The 15,821-nt window shown below is 45.3% G+C and overlaps 2 protein-coding genes across 2 annotated transcripts in view; one reads left to right on the forward strand and one right to left on the reverse strand.

Annotated features, from left to right (window-relative positions):
• fbxw12 (F-box and WD repeat domain containing 12) overlaps window positions 1-7,483 on the reverse strand; it is a 32,476-nt gene extending 24,993 nt beyond the window's left edge. The window contains exons 1-3 of the mRNA XM_084332989.1: window positions 7,312-7,483; window positions 7,159-7,196; window positions 1,694-1,863 (exon numbers count right to left, since the gene is read on the reverse strand). Coding sequence (XP_084189115.1) covers window positions 1,694-1,863; window positions 7,159-7,196; window positions 7,312-7,407 — 304 coding nt within the window. The 5' untranslated portion in view covers window positions 7,408-7,483. The remainder of the gene's footprint in view (window positions 1-1,693; window positions 1,864-7,158; window positions 7,197-7,311) is intronic.
• Window positions 7,484-8,322: 839 nt separating this feature from the next.
• The window catches only part of wnt7ab (wingless-type MMTV integration site family, member 7Ab), a 16,767-nt gene continuing 9,268 nt past the window's right edge, over window positions 8,323-15,821 (forward strand). The window contains 4 exon segments of the mRNA XM_084333045.1: window positions 8,323-8,640; window positions 9,789-10,015; window positions 14,756-14,877; window positions 14,883-15,026. Coding sequence (XP_084189171.1) covers window positions 8,570-8,640; window positions 9,789-10,015; window positions 14,756-14,877; window positions 14,883-15,026 — 564 coding nt within the window. The 5' untranslated portion in view covers window positions 8,323-8,569.

Genomic DNA, 15,821 nt, shown 5'->3' on the forward strand with positions numbered 1-15,821 from the left:
AGAGAGAGGGGGGAGAGACAGAGACCTGTGTGAGAGAGAGAAAGAGAGAGGGGGGGAGAGACAGAGACCTGTGTGAGAGAGAAAGTGAGAGGGGGGGGGAGACAGAGACCTGTGTGACAGAGAGAAAGAGAGAGGGGGGGAGAGACAGAGACCTGTGTGACAGAGAGAAAGAGAGAGGGGGGGAGAGACAGAGACCTGTGTGAGAGAGAGAAAGAGAGAGGGGGGGAGAGACAGAGACCTGTGTGACAGAGAGAAAGAGAGAGGGGGGGAGAGACAGAGACCTGTGTGAGAGAGAAAGTGAGAGGGGGGGAGAGACAGAGACCTGTGTGAGAGAGAGAAAGAGAGAGGGGGGAGAGACAGAGACCTGTGTGACAGAGAGAAAGTGAGAGAGGGGGAGAGACAGACCTGTGTGAGAGAGAAAGAGAGAGAGACCTGTGTGACAGAGAGAAAGAGAGAGGGGGGGGGAGACAGACCTGTGTGACAGAGAGAAAGAGAGAGAGGGGGAGAGACAGAGACCTGTGTGACAGAGAGACAGTGAGAGGGAGAGAGAGAGACCTGTGTGAGAGAGAAAGTGAGAGGGGGGAGAGACAGACCTGTGTGAGAGAGAAAGTGAGAGGGGGGGAGAGACAGAGACCTGTGTGAGAGAGAGAAAGAGAGAGGGAGACAGAGACCTGTGTGAGAGAGAGAAAGTGAGAGGGGGGAGAGACAGACCTGTGTGAGAGAGAAAGAGAGAGGGGGGAGAGACAGAGACCTGTGTGACAGAGAGAAAGTGAGAGAGGGGGGGAGAGAGAGAGACCTGTGTGAGAGATAAAGTGAGAGGGGGGAGAGACAGACCTGTGTGACAGAGAGAAAGAGAGAGGGGGGGAGAGACAGAGACCTGTGTGAGAGAGAAAGTGAGAGGGGGGAGAGACAGAGACCTGTGTGAGAGAGAAAGAGAGAGGGGGGGAGAGACAGAGACCTGTGTGAGAGAGAAAGTGAGAGGGGGGGAGAGACAGAGACCTGTGTGAGAGAGAAAGTGAGAGGGGGGGAGAGACAGAGACCTGTGTGAGAGAGAAAGTGAGGGGGGGATAGACAGAGACCTGTGTGAGAGAGAAAGAGAGAGGGGGGGAGAGACAGACCTGTGTGACAGAGAGAAAGTGAGAGGGGGGAGAGACAGACCTGTGTGACAGAGAGAAAGTGAGAGGGGGGGAGAGACAGAGACCTGTGTGACAGAGAGAAAGTGAGAGGGGGGAGAGACAGACCTGTGTGACAGAGAGAAAGTGAGAGGGGGGGAGAGACAGAGACCTGTGTGAGAGAGAAAGTGAGAGGAAGAGAGAGACCTGTGTGACAGAGAGAAAGAGAGGGGGAGAGACAGAGACCTGTGTGACAGAGATAAAGAGAGAGGGGGGAGAGACAGAGACCTGTGTGACAGAGAGAAAGAGAGAGGGGGGAGAGACAGAGACCTGTGTGACAGAGAGACAGTGAGAGAGGGGAGAGACAGAGACCTGTGTGACAGAGAGAAAGTGAGAGGGGGGGAGAGACAGAGACCTGTGTGACAGAGAGAAAGTGAGAGGGGGGGAGAGACAGACCTGTGTGAGAGAGAGACAGTGAGAGGGGGGGAGAGACAGAGACCTGTGTGACAGAGAGAAAGAGAGAGGGGGGGAGAGACAGAGACCTGTGTGAGAGAGAAAGTGAGAGGGGGGGAGAGACAGACCTGTGTGTCCCCTCAGGCTCTTGCAGGTGAAGTCCCCAGCAGGGCGCCCCTGGGTCATCTTCCCCTCCAGGCGAGAGCGTCGCAGGTAGTAGCTCTTCCACGGCTGCCGGCCGCTCTCTCCCCCCAACACTGCCAGGCGACAGAAGCCCCAGCGCTGAAGACACATCTTCCTGAGAGGACAGAGTGGACAATAGGGAGGTGTAGTGGTGACGTCATTGCCGTTTTTCGTGTTCCACCCTCTGTCCAACGCAATGTATTTCCCCATTGCCCATTTCTAAATCGTCTTGTTTAAAGGAAAACTCCAACATTTTGGGAAATTAGCTTATTTGCCATCTACCCTGGAGTTAGACAAGAAGATAGAGTCTTCCTACTCCTACTGCATGCACAGAGAAGAAACGGGTATGTATCTTAACACTCCAACATTTTGGGAACCCTGGCGTTAGACAAGAAGATGCATACCGTTTTCTTCTCTGTGCATGCAGTAGGAGTAGGAAGACGTTGGGAACTAGGCTAATGGAGGAACCTACTTCCAGTGACTGACGCTAAGCTAGGCTAACGGTGCGCGTCTTCCTACTCCTACTGCATGCAGAGAACAAAAAAGGTATGTATCTTCTTGTCTAACTCCAGGGTAGATGGCAAATAAGCTAATTTCCCAAAATGTTGGAGTTTTCCTTTAAAACAAATGAAGCATTAACATTTGCATGGTGTACCTTTCTGTGTGTATTCATCCACAATCTATAGCTCAACATGAAAAAAAATCGCCAAATTTTATTTCAACCAAAAATGCTTAAACAATAATGTTAGTGATAGAAGGGAACTCGTTTTGTGCAAAAATGGAAAACTTTTCAATGTTCATGAGGCAGAATTGTTACAATAGCCGATCATCCATTTTCCCAATGATAAATCCCTATACGGGTGGACCAACCAGTGACGTCAGACGACACCTCCCTATATCGCTGCTGTTCAAGTCTCAAGTTCAAGTTCAAGTTTTGTTTTATTTGTCACGTATAAGGTACATGTACGTTACAGTGAAATGCTTGGTTCTGTATGAGACTATGAGCCTCAGGAGATTGTACTTCATACAGTAAAAAGTATAAACAGAATAAAGTCCAAACACTATACAAAATGTACAATATACAACCTAAAGTACAAAATGCAAAGAATGAGGTACAAAAATGCTAATATTTTTTTTGTATTATCTTTTCCCCCCTCCTTTTTCCATTTTTCTCCCATCCCAATGTGAGTCGTTATGCCAATTCCCAATCCCCTTCCTGGTCGTTGTGCACTCTACCCCCTACCGTCGGTCTGGGAGGGCGGAGACTATCACATCCTTCCTCCGACACATGTGTAGCCAGCCCACCGCTTCTTTTCACCTGGCAGCGCGGACTCTCACTGAGAGGGTGTAACGTGTGGAAGGTCACACTACCTCCCTCCAGATCCTTCCCTCGCCGTGCAGGCGCCCTGACCAAACTGTAGGAGTCGCTGTTTACAACGACCAGGACCCACCCTCGCCGGCTTTCCCACCCACCGACACTGCCAATTGTGTCAGTATGGACGGTCGGCCAAGCCGGAGGCACCGCGGCGGCTGGATTCGATCCCACTGTCTCTGCGGTGGTAGACAGGCGCTTAGTCCGCTGCGCTACCCGGCCGCCCCCAAAAATGCTAACTTGAAAAAAAAGTGCAAATCTTTTTGTAATAAATAGATAAAATATGGTGCGTAGCGTTACCATCGGGCAGGCGTTAAAGGTGCACCAGAGCCAGAACCAACAGACTCACAGACAGTTTCCCCCCAGAGCCGTCACCACCTTGAACTGTGATTATGGACTAACAGTACCCCCCCTCTCCCACACTGTGCAACATATAGACCACCATTACTGTCTGACACTGTGATTGTTGTATATTCTGTATTGAATAGTATTGTGACATTGTTTCTTCACCTTAAGTTTGAGTCCCTAATCTCGTTATATGACATTGTATGACAATAAAGTCTATATTTTTGAATGGCTATACATATTTTAGAATGTATATCTTTGACTGTGTATTTTTATTTTTGACTGCCTAAAATGTTTATTGTGAGCGATCTGTGGTTCTGAATTTCCCTCTGGATTAATACAGTACTTCTATTCTATTAGGCAAAAACCTTGTATCTCCAATTTATATGTTTTTTTAGTTTAAAAAGATTATGGTTCTTTGTGTTTAGAAACCTATTAGTGGCACTAGACCAGGGGTTCTCAAACTTTTTTTATACCACAACCCCATTTTATTTAAGATTTCTTTTGGCGACCCCACACTTAATGTATCGCGTAATAATAAGTGGAATTAAGGAATATCAAAATAAAAGCACACGTTGTTGAACTTGATCATGCATATTTATTAGACATTTTTATTACAGCACTATGTTATCAATATTCATTTATAAAACGAGGCATTTTTAACCAAAATATGTTGCCAGAACATTAAAAATAAAATGCGCGACCCCACTGTCACCTACCCACTACCCCACTTTGGGTCGCGACCCATAGTTTGAGAACCGCTGCACTAGAGGAAAGGTCACGTGGGGTCACCGAAGGTCATGAATATTCACAACAAATGTTGTGACTGAATGACTAATAGGTCACAGGAAATGGAATGTTTGGTCTGATGGGGGTGTTAGAGAAAATATCATGGGTTAATCTAAAAATCAATAGATTTCTTCCTATTTTATGGCAATGCAGCCATTACTTTTTAGAGGGGCGTCATGGTGTCTTCCTCTAGAGGTCGTGAATATTCACAGAACATTTTGTAACAGTAACCTTTGACGAACGGGGTCAGGAGATGGCTCATTTAAAAGATTCTGACCTGATGGTGGCGCTAGAGGAAAGGTCAAGGTCACCAAAATTAATAGGATTCTCCCTCTTGGGGTCATGCATGTGCACTGTAAAAGTCATGGCAATCCAGCCATTAGGCAACTTTTTTTAGATATCTCATTCATAGGACTTACTTACTAATAATAGTCTTGCTTACTTACAGAAGGGACAGATTACACACATTGACAGTGTAGTGAAGAAGGCACGGCAGCGCCTCTACTTCCTTAGGGCTTCCCACTCTCCAGGACATTTACACCAGGCGTTACAGGGCCAAGGCAAAGAGAATAGTCAAAGACTCTAGCCACCCAAACAACTGCCTCTTTGCACTGCTGTGGTCAGGCAAGCGCTACCGGAGTTTCATGGCCGGTACAGAGAGACTCAAAAGGAGCTTCTATCCCCAGGCCATCATGATGCTCAATGTGTGGACTCTATGTAACACCATCAACCCATCCATCTACACTCATTGCACACACATACTCACTTTAAACAAACACTCACCTTAACACTACATTATATGTATCTATTTATTAAAGAGATTTGCACTCCATTCACCTTGCCTTAAAGTTTTTGTACCTCATTGTCTGCATTTCTTTTTTTTACTCATTGTACTTAGATTGTACTTTAGTTTGTATATTGTATTGTATAGTGTTATTCCTCTTTTACTTACTTGTTTTTACTGTATGAAGCACATTCTCAGGGGCTCATACAGAACCAAGCATTTCACTGTAAAGTACATGTACCTTATATGTGACAAATAAAAAACAAACTTGAAACTTGAACTTACATAACCTCCTTGGTGTTTGGTGGATACACAACATGGGTATCATCAACTTAGAATTAGGTTGTTTTGTAAAGTTAAACATTTGGAAGATAAAGCTTTTTTGGTTATTATTATGTATGATGATCACACAGGCCAACGAAATTATGGATCTTTGCAAGTTTCAATGATTCCTCCACTTGACAAAGTTTTGATTGATTGATTGAAAAGTTTATTAACAGATTGCAGAATGGGTACAGTACAGTACAGCTCAATACATACAATTGTTAAGAGGATGCAGACCAGAGAAAGACTTTCGTCTTGTTTCCATCAGGGTCCCCCATTTTCAATTCATCATATGACAGCTGTGGTGTTCCACAAGGAAGCATACTAGGACCGCTACTGTTCCTAATTTATGCAAATGACATGTCGTCAGCTTGTGACTGCAACTTGTTCCTGTTTGCGGACGACTCAGCCCTGCTGGTATCTGACAAGAACAAGTTACAGGTTGAAAAAACCCTCAGCTCGGAACTAGGCAGAATCTGCATATGGCTCGCTGATAACAAACTATCATTACACATGGGCAAAACAGAGTCCATTCTCTTCGGTTCAAATAACAAACTCAGCAAGACCGACGGCTTCTCAGTTACAGTGGGTGACAATATTGTCACAAGGAAAGATGAAATTACCTACCTGGGTTCCATCCTAGAGGCTAATCTCTCCTGTGACAAAATGGCATCCAATGTAATAAAAAAAGTCAACCAACGAACTCGATTCTTGTACCGGATCTCCTCTCTGGTAAACAAGAACACCCTGAAGACTCTGGCAGGAGCACTCATTCAGGGGTACTACGACTATGCTTGCACCTCATGGTACCAAAGCACCTCAAAGGCGCTAAAAACAAAATTACAAACATCTCAAAACAAACTGGTCAGACTACTGCTTGACCTTACTCCTAGAACCCACCTCACCCCTGCCCACTTTGACAACCTAGGATGGCTTAGAGTAGACGACAGAGTACAACAACTTGCAATGGGCCTGGTCTACAAGATACACTACACGACCAAGGTACCCATGTACATGTCAAAATACTTCCCAAAGGTCAGTGAATACCACGATCACAACACCAGAGGGAGCTCCACAAATCATGTTAAACCCAGATTCGGCTCAAATAAGGGACTAAACACGTTTCGCAATTATGCCACATCAATGTGGAACGCCCTACCCAAAGCTGTAAAGGAATGTGGATCACTACCCACTTTCAAAACCTCTCTCAAGGGACACCTACGGGAGACTGCAATTCAACACTGGCCCCTGTAAATATCCTAACCCAACCCCCTCCAATGTACAGTCATTTACCTAGTATGGTTGTCAATAGTTCAATGTACAATTTTGTTTGTTTGTACAGTGTCTCCTCCCCCCCCCCTCAATGTACAGTATTACTTGTTTATACAGTGTGCCCCCCGGCCCCCCCCCCCCCCCCCCCAACCACCTCCAATGTACAGTTTCTACGTCAAATGTATATACTCCCTTTTCTTGACTCCTTCTGTATCACAAACAGTACTGTATTTGCAAATCTGGTATGTCATAAATGTATAGATGTAGCAGTACTGACTATCTGTATGTCATGTATGTCATATATGTCCTGATGAATTGAAAATGGGGGACCCTGATGTAAACAAGACGAAAGTCTTTCTCTGGTCTGCATCCCCTTAACAATTGTGTGTATTGAGCTGTACTGTATTGTACCCATTCTACAATCTGTTAATAAAGTTTTCAATCAATCAATCACACACATGACATACAGATAGACAGTACTGCTACATCTATACGTGGTGTATACGTATAGAGTGTAAACTCACCTCCATAACCAAGGTGTCTCCGCAGCGTCGTGCCACTCCTGAAAACACGCACATACAGTATAATACGGTAACGCATTAATGTAGTCACCTAATTTAATAATACGGTAATCATATATACACACATTACTTCCGCAAGTGTATGCCACTCCTTACCTTACAGACGCTAGAAGCTATAATCAAATCCTCTTCGCTAAAGAACCCAAAAATATGGATAAGGCAATCACTTGTTAGATATGGATGACTCTCCATATTTTGTTGGAAATTAATAAACTGTAGGCTTATTAATTAAATACCACTGTCACACACACAGTGCAACCAACCATTTAGCTTTGCGCAACTTTATGTATCAACTACGGTAAGAGCACTGGGACAAAGGAACAGGACCTTGAGCGGCGCTACACCTCATTCTGCCACCAGATGGCGCCATACTAAAAAGTATGAGGGCCGTCCAACGCAGAGGCGCTACTCCTCACTCTGCCACCAGATGGCGCCATAATCAAAGGTATGCGGGCCATCCAACGCAGAGGCGCTACTCCTCACTCTGCCACCAGATGGCGCCATAATCAAAGGTATGAGGGCTAATCCGAAGCAGAGGTGCACTGAAGAGCAGTGGACGCTGGACGGACGGACGGGCACCTCTGTAAACTGAGAAGGAAAGAGAGGTGTAATGTCCTCATAATAACACAAATGCACAATCATTGTGATATATATATATATATATATATATATATATATATATATATATATATATATATATATATATATATATATATATATATATATATATATTTTTTTTTTTAACTCCGTGATATCATGGTTCATGGCATTTATCGTTTATTATAAGACATTGTTTGAACATGGCAGACATCCAGCGTTGATTGATTGATATTTCAAGTTTTACGCCTGTTATGTTTTGACTTTACAGCTATACACTGTATGTGACCCAGACCTGTCCTGCATATACCGGTGGAAAATAAATACACACATCCTAATGAATCAAGGTGAATTCACACGAGTGGAATATGATGAATATGTGCAGAAGAAGAGATTCCACCACCGCAGCAGCAGCAGGGCCCCGTGTCTCCTCCCGTGAACACGCCCAGGGAGATGAGGCAGATATAAAGCCCAGACCTGCGGGTCTCAGCAGCAACTGTGAGACAGAGATCATCGCGGCACATTACTGCACCTTGCTCAGCGGCCCGAGGGTTTCTTACCTGCGACCGCCCCCCCCCCTCCGCGATGACAAGAGGGCGCTGCAGAGAGGGGCCACGTCAGGGGTGCGAGGAGGAGAGCATCATTTAACTATACAAAAGGAAAGAAAAGATTGTTGCTGTGAGAGTATAATACATTTGAATGATAGTCGTCACTCGGAGTTACTGGCTTGGAGTCACCTGGGCTGTACAGTGGCACGATGAGTCGCAGAACGCGACGCTGGATTCTAAGGGTTCTGCTTTGCCTGGGAATTGTTTATTTGAAAATCGGGTGAGTTCTTCTTCTGTTCATTAAAAAGTGATAAAGTTGTAGACTGTCCTTCCTTGGGGGGGGGGGGAAACAAAGGTTTGGTTTTAGAACAACTGTTTGGGCTACTGTAAAGTTCTGCTGTTTTTTTTAGATCATGTATTTATGGATCATACGACCCCCCAAACCAAACGCACGCAGTGCGCACAGTGTGTTAAATATCCTCAGATTGACCTTGTAAATAATAAATAGTTCGAGTTTTATTATCAAAACGTGAGTTATCATCAGCTCATAATAGGCTCAGGTAGGCTGCTTGCTATATGTTTATTACTAGTTAGTTGACCGAATAAATCATTGTTAAATTCACGATCACTTCAGTGTGAAGCAGACAGACATGTGCGTAACTGCAACCAATTTAAAATACTAGTCAACTTGTAATTCTGTATTTTTTGGCTCGATATGTTTTATATAGTCTCTAAATGAAAACCTGTGGCTGTAATGGGAGTTATAGTAATAATGTGGCTATATTTGTAAACTAGTTTTTGTTTTGTTCTAATTGGATTGTGATCATGAGTTGTTGCTCGTCTAATAATGCTTTATTATTTACACCACTTTGGAAAATGTTTGATTTGATTTAATTGGATAATCTGATTTATCAATTTGTTTGGGAAACGATTTGAGAACATTTTCAATAGCTCTAAAATATATATATATTTATTTATTGTAGAAAATGATTGATTAATTGATTGATTGAAAACGTTATTAACAGATTGCAGAATGGGTACAGATTGCAGAATCGGGGTCCCCCATTTTCAATTCATAATTACATTTATGACATACATGTGGACTGTTGCATCTATAGACATTTATGTTGACATACCAGATCTACAAATATACAGTACTGTTTGTGATACAAAAAGAGTCTAAAAAGAGAGTGTATATATACATTTGAGGGGGAAAAAACTGTACATTGTTTTTGGTACAGTACAAAAACAATGTACAGTTTCTTCCCCCTCAAATGTATATATACACTCTCTTTTTAGACTATTTTTGTACTTACAAACAGTACTGTATATTTGTAGATCTGGTATGTCATAAATGTGTATGTGTACAGTCTGTACATGATAGGCTTTCAGCTACTTTCTCTCAGCTAAAACCCACCTCGTTCACAGTGGCTTCTCGTCGGTGGTCGCCCTGGGTGCGAGTATCATCTGTAACAAGATCCCCGGCTTGGCTCCCAGACAGCGGATTATCTGCCAGAGTCGCCCCGATGCCATTATCGTCATCGGAGAAGGAGCGCAAATGGGCATCAACGAGTGTCAGTTTCAGTTCAAAAACGGCCGCTGGAACTGCTCTGCGCTCGGAGAGAGGACCGTCTTCGGAAAAGAGTTGAAAGTGGGTATGTTGCCTGTCAATTATAAAGTTTGATTTAAGATTTGAAAGTTGCTTTTTTTTTTTTTTTTGTAACTGAAACATTTCAGATTAACATCTATGCTTTCACTTGTTCACATTGTGCATTATTACACACACTTGCCATCCAGCTATATCTATATATAATGCTGTTTTCTTACTTGGTAAAACGTCATGCAAATAGTGTTTGATTTCAGTGGAACGCATACTACCAAAGGAATTCACAAAAAAAAGCCGGGTATATATATATATATATATATATTTTGTGGGCCTATTTATAATCACCTTACAGTGGCTTTATGGCAAAACAATTGTATAGCCATCTAAAAGCACACGTATTTAGACTTACAAGACACATCTAAGTAGTTTTTGCCTCAAATATCTCACGACAAAACAACCAGACTATAAAACAGACGTTTCCATTCACCGATATTCCCACGACCATCTCTGTTGTATAATCAGGTCCTCCTCACACTGTATCTTCCCCGTATAGTAACACTAACTTCCCACACACAGTGAGCTCTACAGTGTCATTTACACCAGGCCTAGTTTCTGCTCCTCTGCTCTTTCAGCCGTTCTGAGCTCCTATAAAAGGGATCACAAACCAGCACTGTATAACAAAGCTCTTGTGAACATTGGCACTCGCTTCTCCTTTCAGCCCCACTCCGTCTCCAGAGACACACATTCACATGGTCTTCGTTCTCGTCTAGTGTTGGGTGCTGCGACTCTCACTGTAAGGATGTGATCTTACCACGGGTATAGGTTTACAAGAGAGGAAAGGTCCAGTGGGGGGAGAGGAAGACTTGGAAGGTACTCACATGGGGATCATTTAGAACTCAAACACAGTGTTGTCGCCCAATCGGACGATAAAGCCTTGCCCAAAGGAGAGAGGCGGACGGCAGTGGGTGCGAGCAGGTGTAGTGTAGGGTTTTAAAAAGCAGAGCTGTAAATAATATGGCCAGGAGTTTTCTGTTGGGCATTCTGATGTGGTTGGCTTCTGCCCCCCCCCCCCCCAGCGCTCAGATACATTAGTGATTGCCGGGTATTAAGTTCAGCATTGTTGTGGTATTATTGTCTATATTAGATATACTTTGCAGTTGGTCCTGCAGTATAGCTGAAATGGTAGAGCGTGGTACATGGGTTGGGGGTTTGATTCCCAGTGGTGGTGGGAGTATCGTTAAGTGCTTCGTGGGGGAAAGGTGCAGAACAACATGGCATGGTGTATTTGACATGATCTAATATTAGAGCCTTTTTTTTTTTTTTTTTACAACGTCTCCCATCCATCAGTGTTGCAGTTTAATGAGAAAATGGGTCCAAAACATTTGTTACACAATGGTCACTGGACCAGCTGTTTGTTTGGGGCCATCCTCTCGCCTGCTCCTGTCGGTGTGAAAGGGATTATCTCGTCCTCACGCCGCTGAGGTGGAGGCGCTGCCGTTTCACAATATGTTCCTTTATGAAGAAGTGCTCTGAGGCTATGAAGAGCCTTGTGGCTCTATGGCTTCTGAGTGAAGAGGCCAAGTCTATTGCTTGGACAACCATACCAAATAGATTGGTTTCACCGATCAGATTAGTGGCAGAAGCTGAACAGTTGTAAATGAATGGCCATTGTTGACGCCTAGCTTGACTACGACACAGCAGCTTGCACCCCCCCCCCCCCCCCCCCCCCACCCCCTTAAAGCTTACAGGGAGAACAGCAAGTGAAGTGCAGCGCTGACCTTATATATTATGCTCAGACGAAACGCAAGGTGCATCGACATTCATCCAGCAGCCAGCACACAGATACTGTACAGATCTGAACCCTTTCACTACCACACTACCAAAGGGTTAACTCTTTCACTGCGACAATACAGACGGTTAACTCTTTCACTGCTGCCACACGACAGAGGGTTAACCCTTTCACTACCACTACCACACGACAGAGGGTTAACCCTTTCACTGCCACACTGCGGAAGGTTAACCCTTTCACTGCCACGCGACAAAGGGTTAACCCTTTCACTGCCACACTGCGGAAGGTTAACCCTTTCACTGCCACACGACAAAGGGTTAACCCTTTCACTGCCACACTACATACGGTTAACCCTTGCAATACCACACACTAGGTTAACCTTTCACTACCACACTACAGAAGGTTAACCTTTCACTACCACACTACAGAAGGTTAACCCTTTCACTACCACACTACAGAGGGTTAACCTTTCACTACCACACTACAGAAGGTTAACCTTTCACTACCACACTACAGAGGGTTAACCTTTCACTACCACACTACAGAAGGTTAACCCTTTCACTACCACACTACAGAGGGTTAACCTTTCACTACCACACTACAGAAGGTTAACCCTTTCACTACCACACACTACAGAAAGTTAACCCTTTCACTATCAAAGGGGTTGCATAAGGGAGGTGAGCAGCGGGAGTGTACCCGCGGCCCCGAGAGGTGTGCGGCGCAGAGAGAAACCAGAACGTGGCACAGGAGGCGTGTAGTCACGTGACCTACATAATCCAGCTGTTACGCCGTGGCTGTTCTGAGCTTCTCAGAGTTTGTTCTGCATCATAGTATCTTCCAGCGAGTGTCACGTTACACCAGGAGGTAGCGGGGGAATTCATTTCACCATTCTTCGCTTTTTTTAACCCATGAAACTCACAACTCCGGGGCGAGAGAATTAACTCCGGAGGAGCAGTCAGGAGGACCGCGTCGCCGACACACCTTCTTCTCTGGCTCGCAGCCCGGCGTCGACTCTATAAAAACGTCGAGAGATAATTGATGCCTCGATATGACTTAGACAAAAACAAGAAAAAATTCAATGGCAAAGGGCACGGATCCAAGGTGTTTATCGAAAAACATGGCAGCTTCGTTGCGCGCTGTGAAGCCGGTGGCGGGAGGAAGTGCCCGGGGTGTCGTCGTGTGGCGGGAGGAGGAAGTGCCCGGGGTGTGGTCGTGTGGCGGGAGGAGGAAGTGCCCGGGGTGTCGTCGTGTGGCGGGAGGAGGAAGTGCCCGGGGTGTCGTCGTGTGGCGGGAGGAGGAAGTGCCCGGGGTGTCGTCGTGTGGCGGGAGGAGGAAGTGCCCGGGGTGTCGTCGTGTGGCGGGAGGAGGAGGTGCCCCACCGGGATGGTGTCGTGGTGTGTTTGTTGTGAACAAAGAGAGAGACAACAGGAGTTTGTTTACACACATACATATTATGATGCGATGTTGTCATCGATAGTTTCCTGTTTACACGCTGGCCTCCGACAGATCTAAATGGTCTCCACATGCCTGTGAATCGCACCGTGAACCGGATGAACTCTTGCAGAACAAATTTTTGCACGATGACGTGGTCGAGGCGGGCATGTTGGCACCGCTCTATAACTCACCTGACATATTGGGCAAAAAGGAGGAATTCTTTCCTTTCCTCTCGGCGTATTCCTTTTGCCCCAGACACTGCTCTGGGATCTCCCTTGTGAACCAGGTTAACTTTCTAAATATGTGTCGATAATTCAAACACTCCTGTGTGCGCGTAAATGATTTGTTAGCCGGACTTGGGAGAGAGAGATAACCCCAGAGTGAAGATCCCGATGTTCGCCTCCTATGAGTTTGCACACAGAGTCGAACAGTCTCTCCCCGATCGGATCGATAATATAGCTCTTCCTTCTTCGGCGACAGCCCTCGCATTCACACCGCTTTATTGACTATAGCTGCCGGGCGGCCATTTTGGTTCAAAGTCAGGTGTACGGTTTCCAGGTCAGGCTTCAGAACCCTGTGGCCCTTTGAGCGACGATGTGTCAGTGAGACGCTGATGTAAAACACACATACTGTTAATGGTTAAACTTCCTGTGAAAGGATCCCGTCACCTGCCTATTTGTATTAATATTCCCTGTGTATATGGTTGGAACGTCATAAAGATCCAGACCCCTCGTCGTCTCGTGTACAGTAATAAAGACACGCATGGTTAGGCAGGGACTACAGGTGAAAACCTGCTCATTAGCTCATTCTGGCAACAGTTACATTGAGGTGGAAACTGAAGATGTTGATTAACCCTTTCACTGCGACAATACACAGAAGATTAACCCTTTCACTGCCACACAATAGCAGGTTAACCCTTTCACTGCCACACTACAGAAGGTTAACCCTTTACTGTGTCCCTGGGTAAAAAAATAAATAAACTTAAAAGAACACACGCCAACATTTTGGGAAATTAGCTTACCCTCTTCTCCAGAGAGAGAGACAAGAAGATAGATACCAGTTTCCTCTCTGTGTGCGTTCAGTAGAAAGCTATCTGGCTGCATGTTAGCCTAGCTTAGCACAATGAATGGAAGTGGACATGACCGGTTAGCCTTCGGGGTTAGAGGTGTTAGTTGGATAATGCCTAGGCTAACCGGTCATGTCCGCTTCCATTCATTGTGCTAAGCTAGGCTAACGTGCAGCCAGATAGCTTTCTACTGAACGCACAGAGAGGAAGCCGGTATCTATCTCCTTGTCTCTCTCTGGAGAAGACGGTAAGCTCTCATTTCCCAAAATGTTGGCGTGTTCCTTTAACCCTTTCACTGCGACAATACACAGAAGGTTAACCCCTTTCACTGCCACACGACAGAAGGTTAACCCTTTAGTAAAGGGTTAACCTTCTGTCATGTGGTAGTGAAAGGGTTGAACTTAAACTAAACTCAACGCCGTGCATGCCCTCGAAATTCCAGTCGGGCGAAACAAACACCTGTTTATATATATATCCCCCTTTTCTCCTCTCCCCTACAGGCAGTAAAGAGGCCGCCTTCACCTACGCCATCATCGCGGCGGGGGTGGCCCACGCCATCACCGCGGCGTGCACGCAGGGCAACCTGAGCGACTGCAGCTGCGACAAGGAGAAGCAGGGCTTCTACAGCAGGGGACAGGCTGGAAGTGGGGCGGCTGCTCGGCGGACATCAGCTACGGCCTGGGCTTCTCCAAGGTGTTCGTGGACGCCCGCGAGGTCAAGCAGAACGCCCGCACGCTCATGAACCTGCACAACAACGAGGCGGGGCGCAAGGTGGGTGATCGTCAGAGGTCGTCAAAAAGGTCGTGGTCCGGGGGGGTCAACCGCGGTGCCTTTTATAGAGGAGGTGTAGTCTGACGTCACTTGGCACCGCCCGCCCGCGAGGTCCACCCCCCGTATAGGGATTCATCATCGGGACAATGGATTGTAACAATTCTGCCTCATGGACATTGGAAAGCTTTCCATTTGTGCACAAAATGAGTTCCCTTCTTCTATCACTAACATTATTGTTTAAGCATTTTTGGTTGAAATGAAATTCGGCGATTTCTTTTTTTTACGATTAATTGCGAATATTTTTTTTATGTTGAGCTATAGATTGTGGATGAATACACACAGAAAGGTACACCGTGCAAATGTTCATGCTTTATTTGTTTTAAACGAGACGATTTAGAAACGGGCAATGGGGGAAAATACGTTGCAATTTTGCGAGGTGGACCGGCCGGAAACAACGATGAGGTAACTAACCACTACACCTCCCTATCAAATCAAATCAAATCAAATTGATTTGTAAGGCCCGACAACAACACGTTAATGTCCCCATGGGCCGGACACGGAAACATAATAAATAAAATAAATCAAGAACAAAACAAAACACCATGAAGTCAAAAAAAAAAAAAAAAAAAAAAAAAATAATAATGCAACACTCCCAGACATACCCCACGCGAAGGTAAGGAAAAACTCACTAAAACCTAGCAATAGGAAAAAAATGCACCACAGGCAATGTGGAGGAGAGAAACCTTAGAAGGGCCGTTCAAGGGGGGATCTCCCTTCTTAGATGTCGGTGATAGT

The sequence above is a fragment of the Notolepis coatsorum genome, assembly GCF_963971535.1.
Source record: "Notolepis coatsorum genome assembly, chromosome: 17".
NCBI lineage: Eukaryota > Metazoa > Chordata > Actinopteri > Aulopiformes > Paralepididae > Notolepis > Notolepis coatsorum.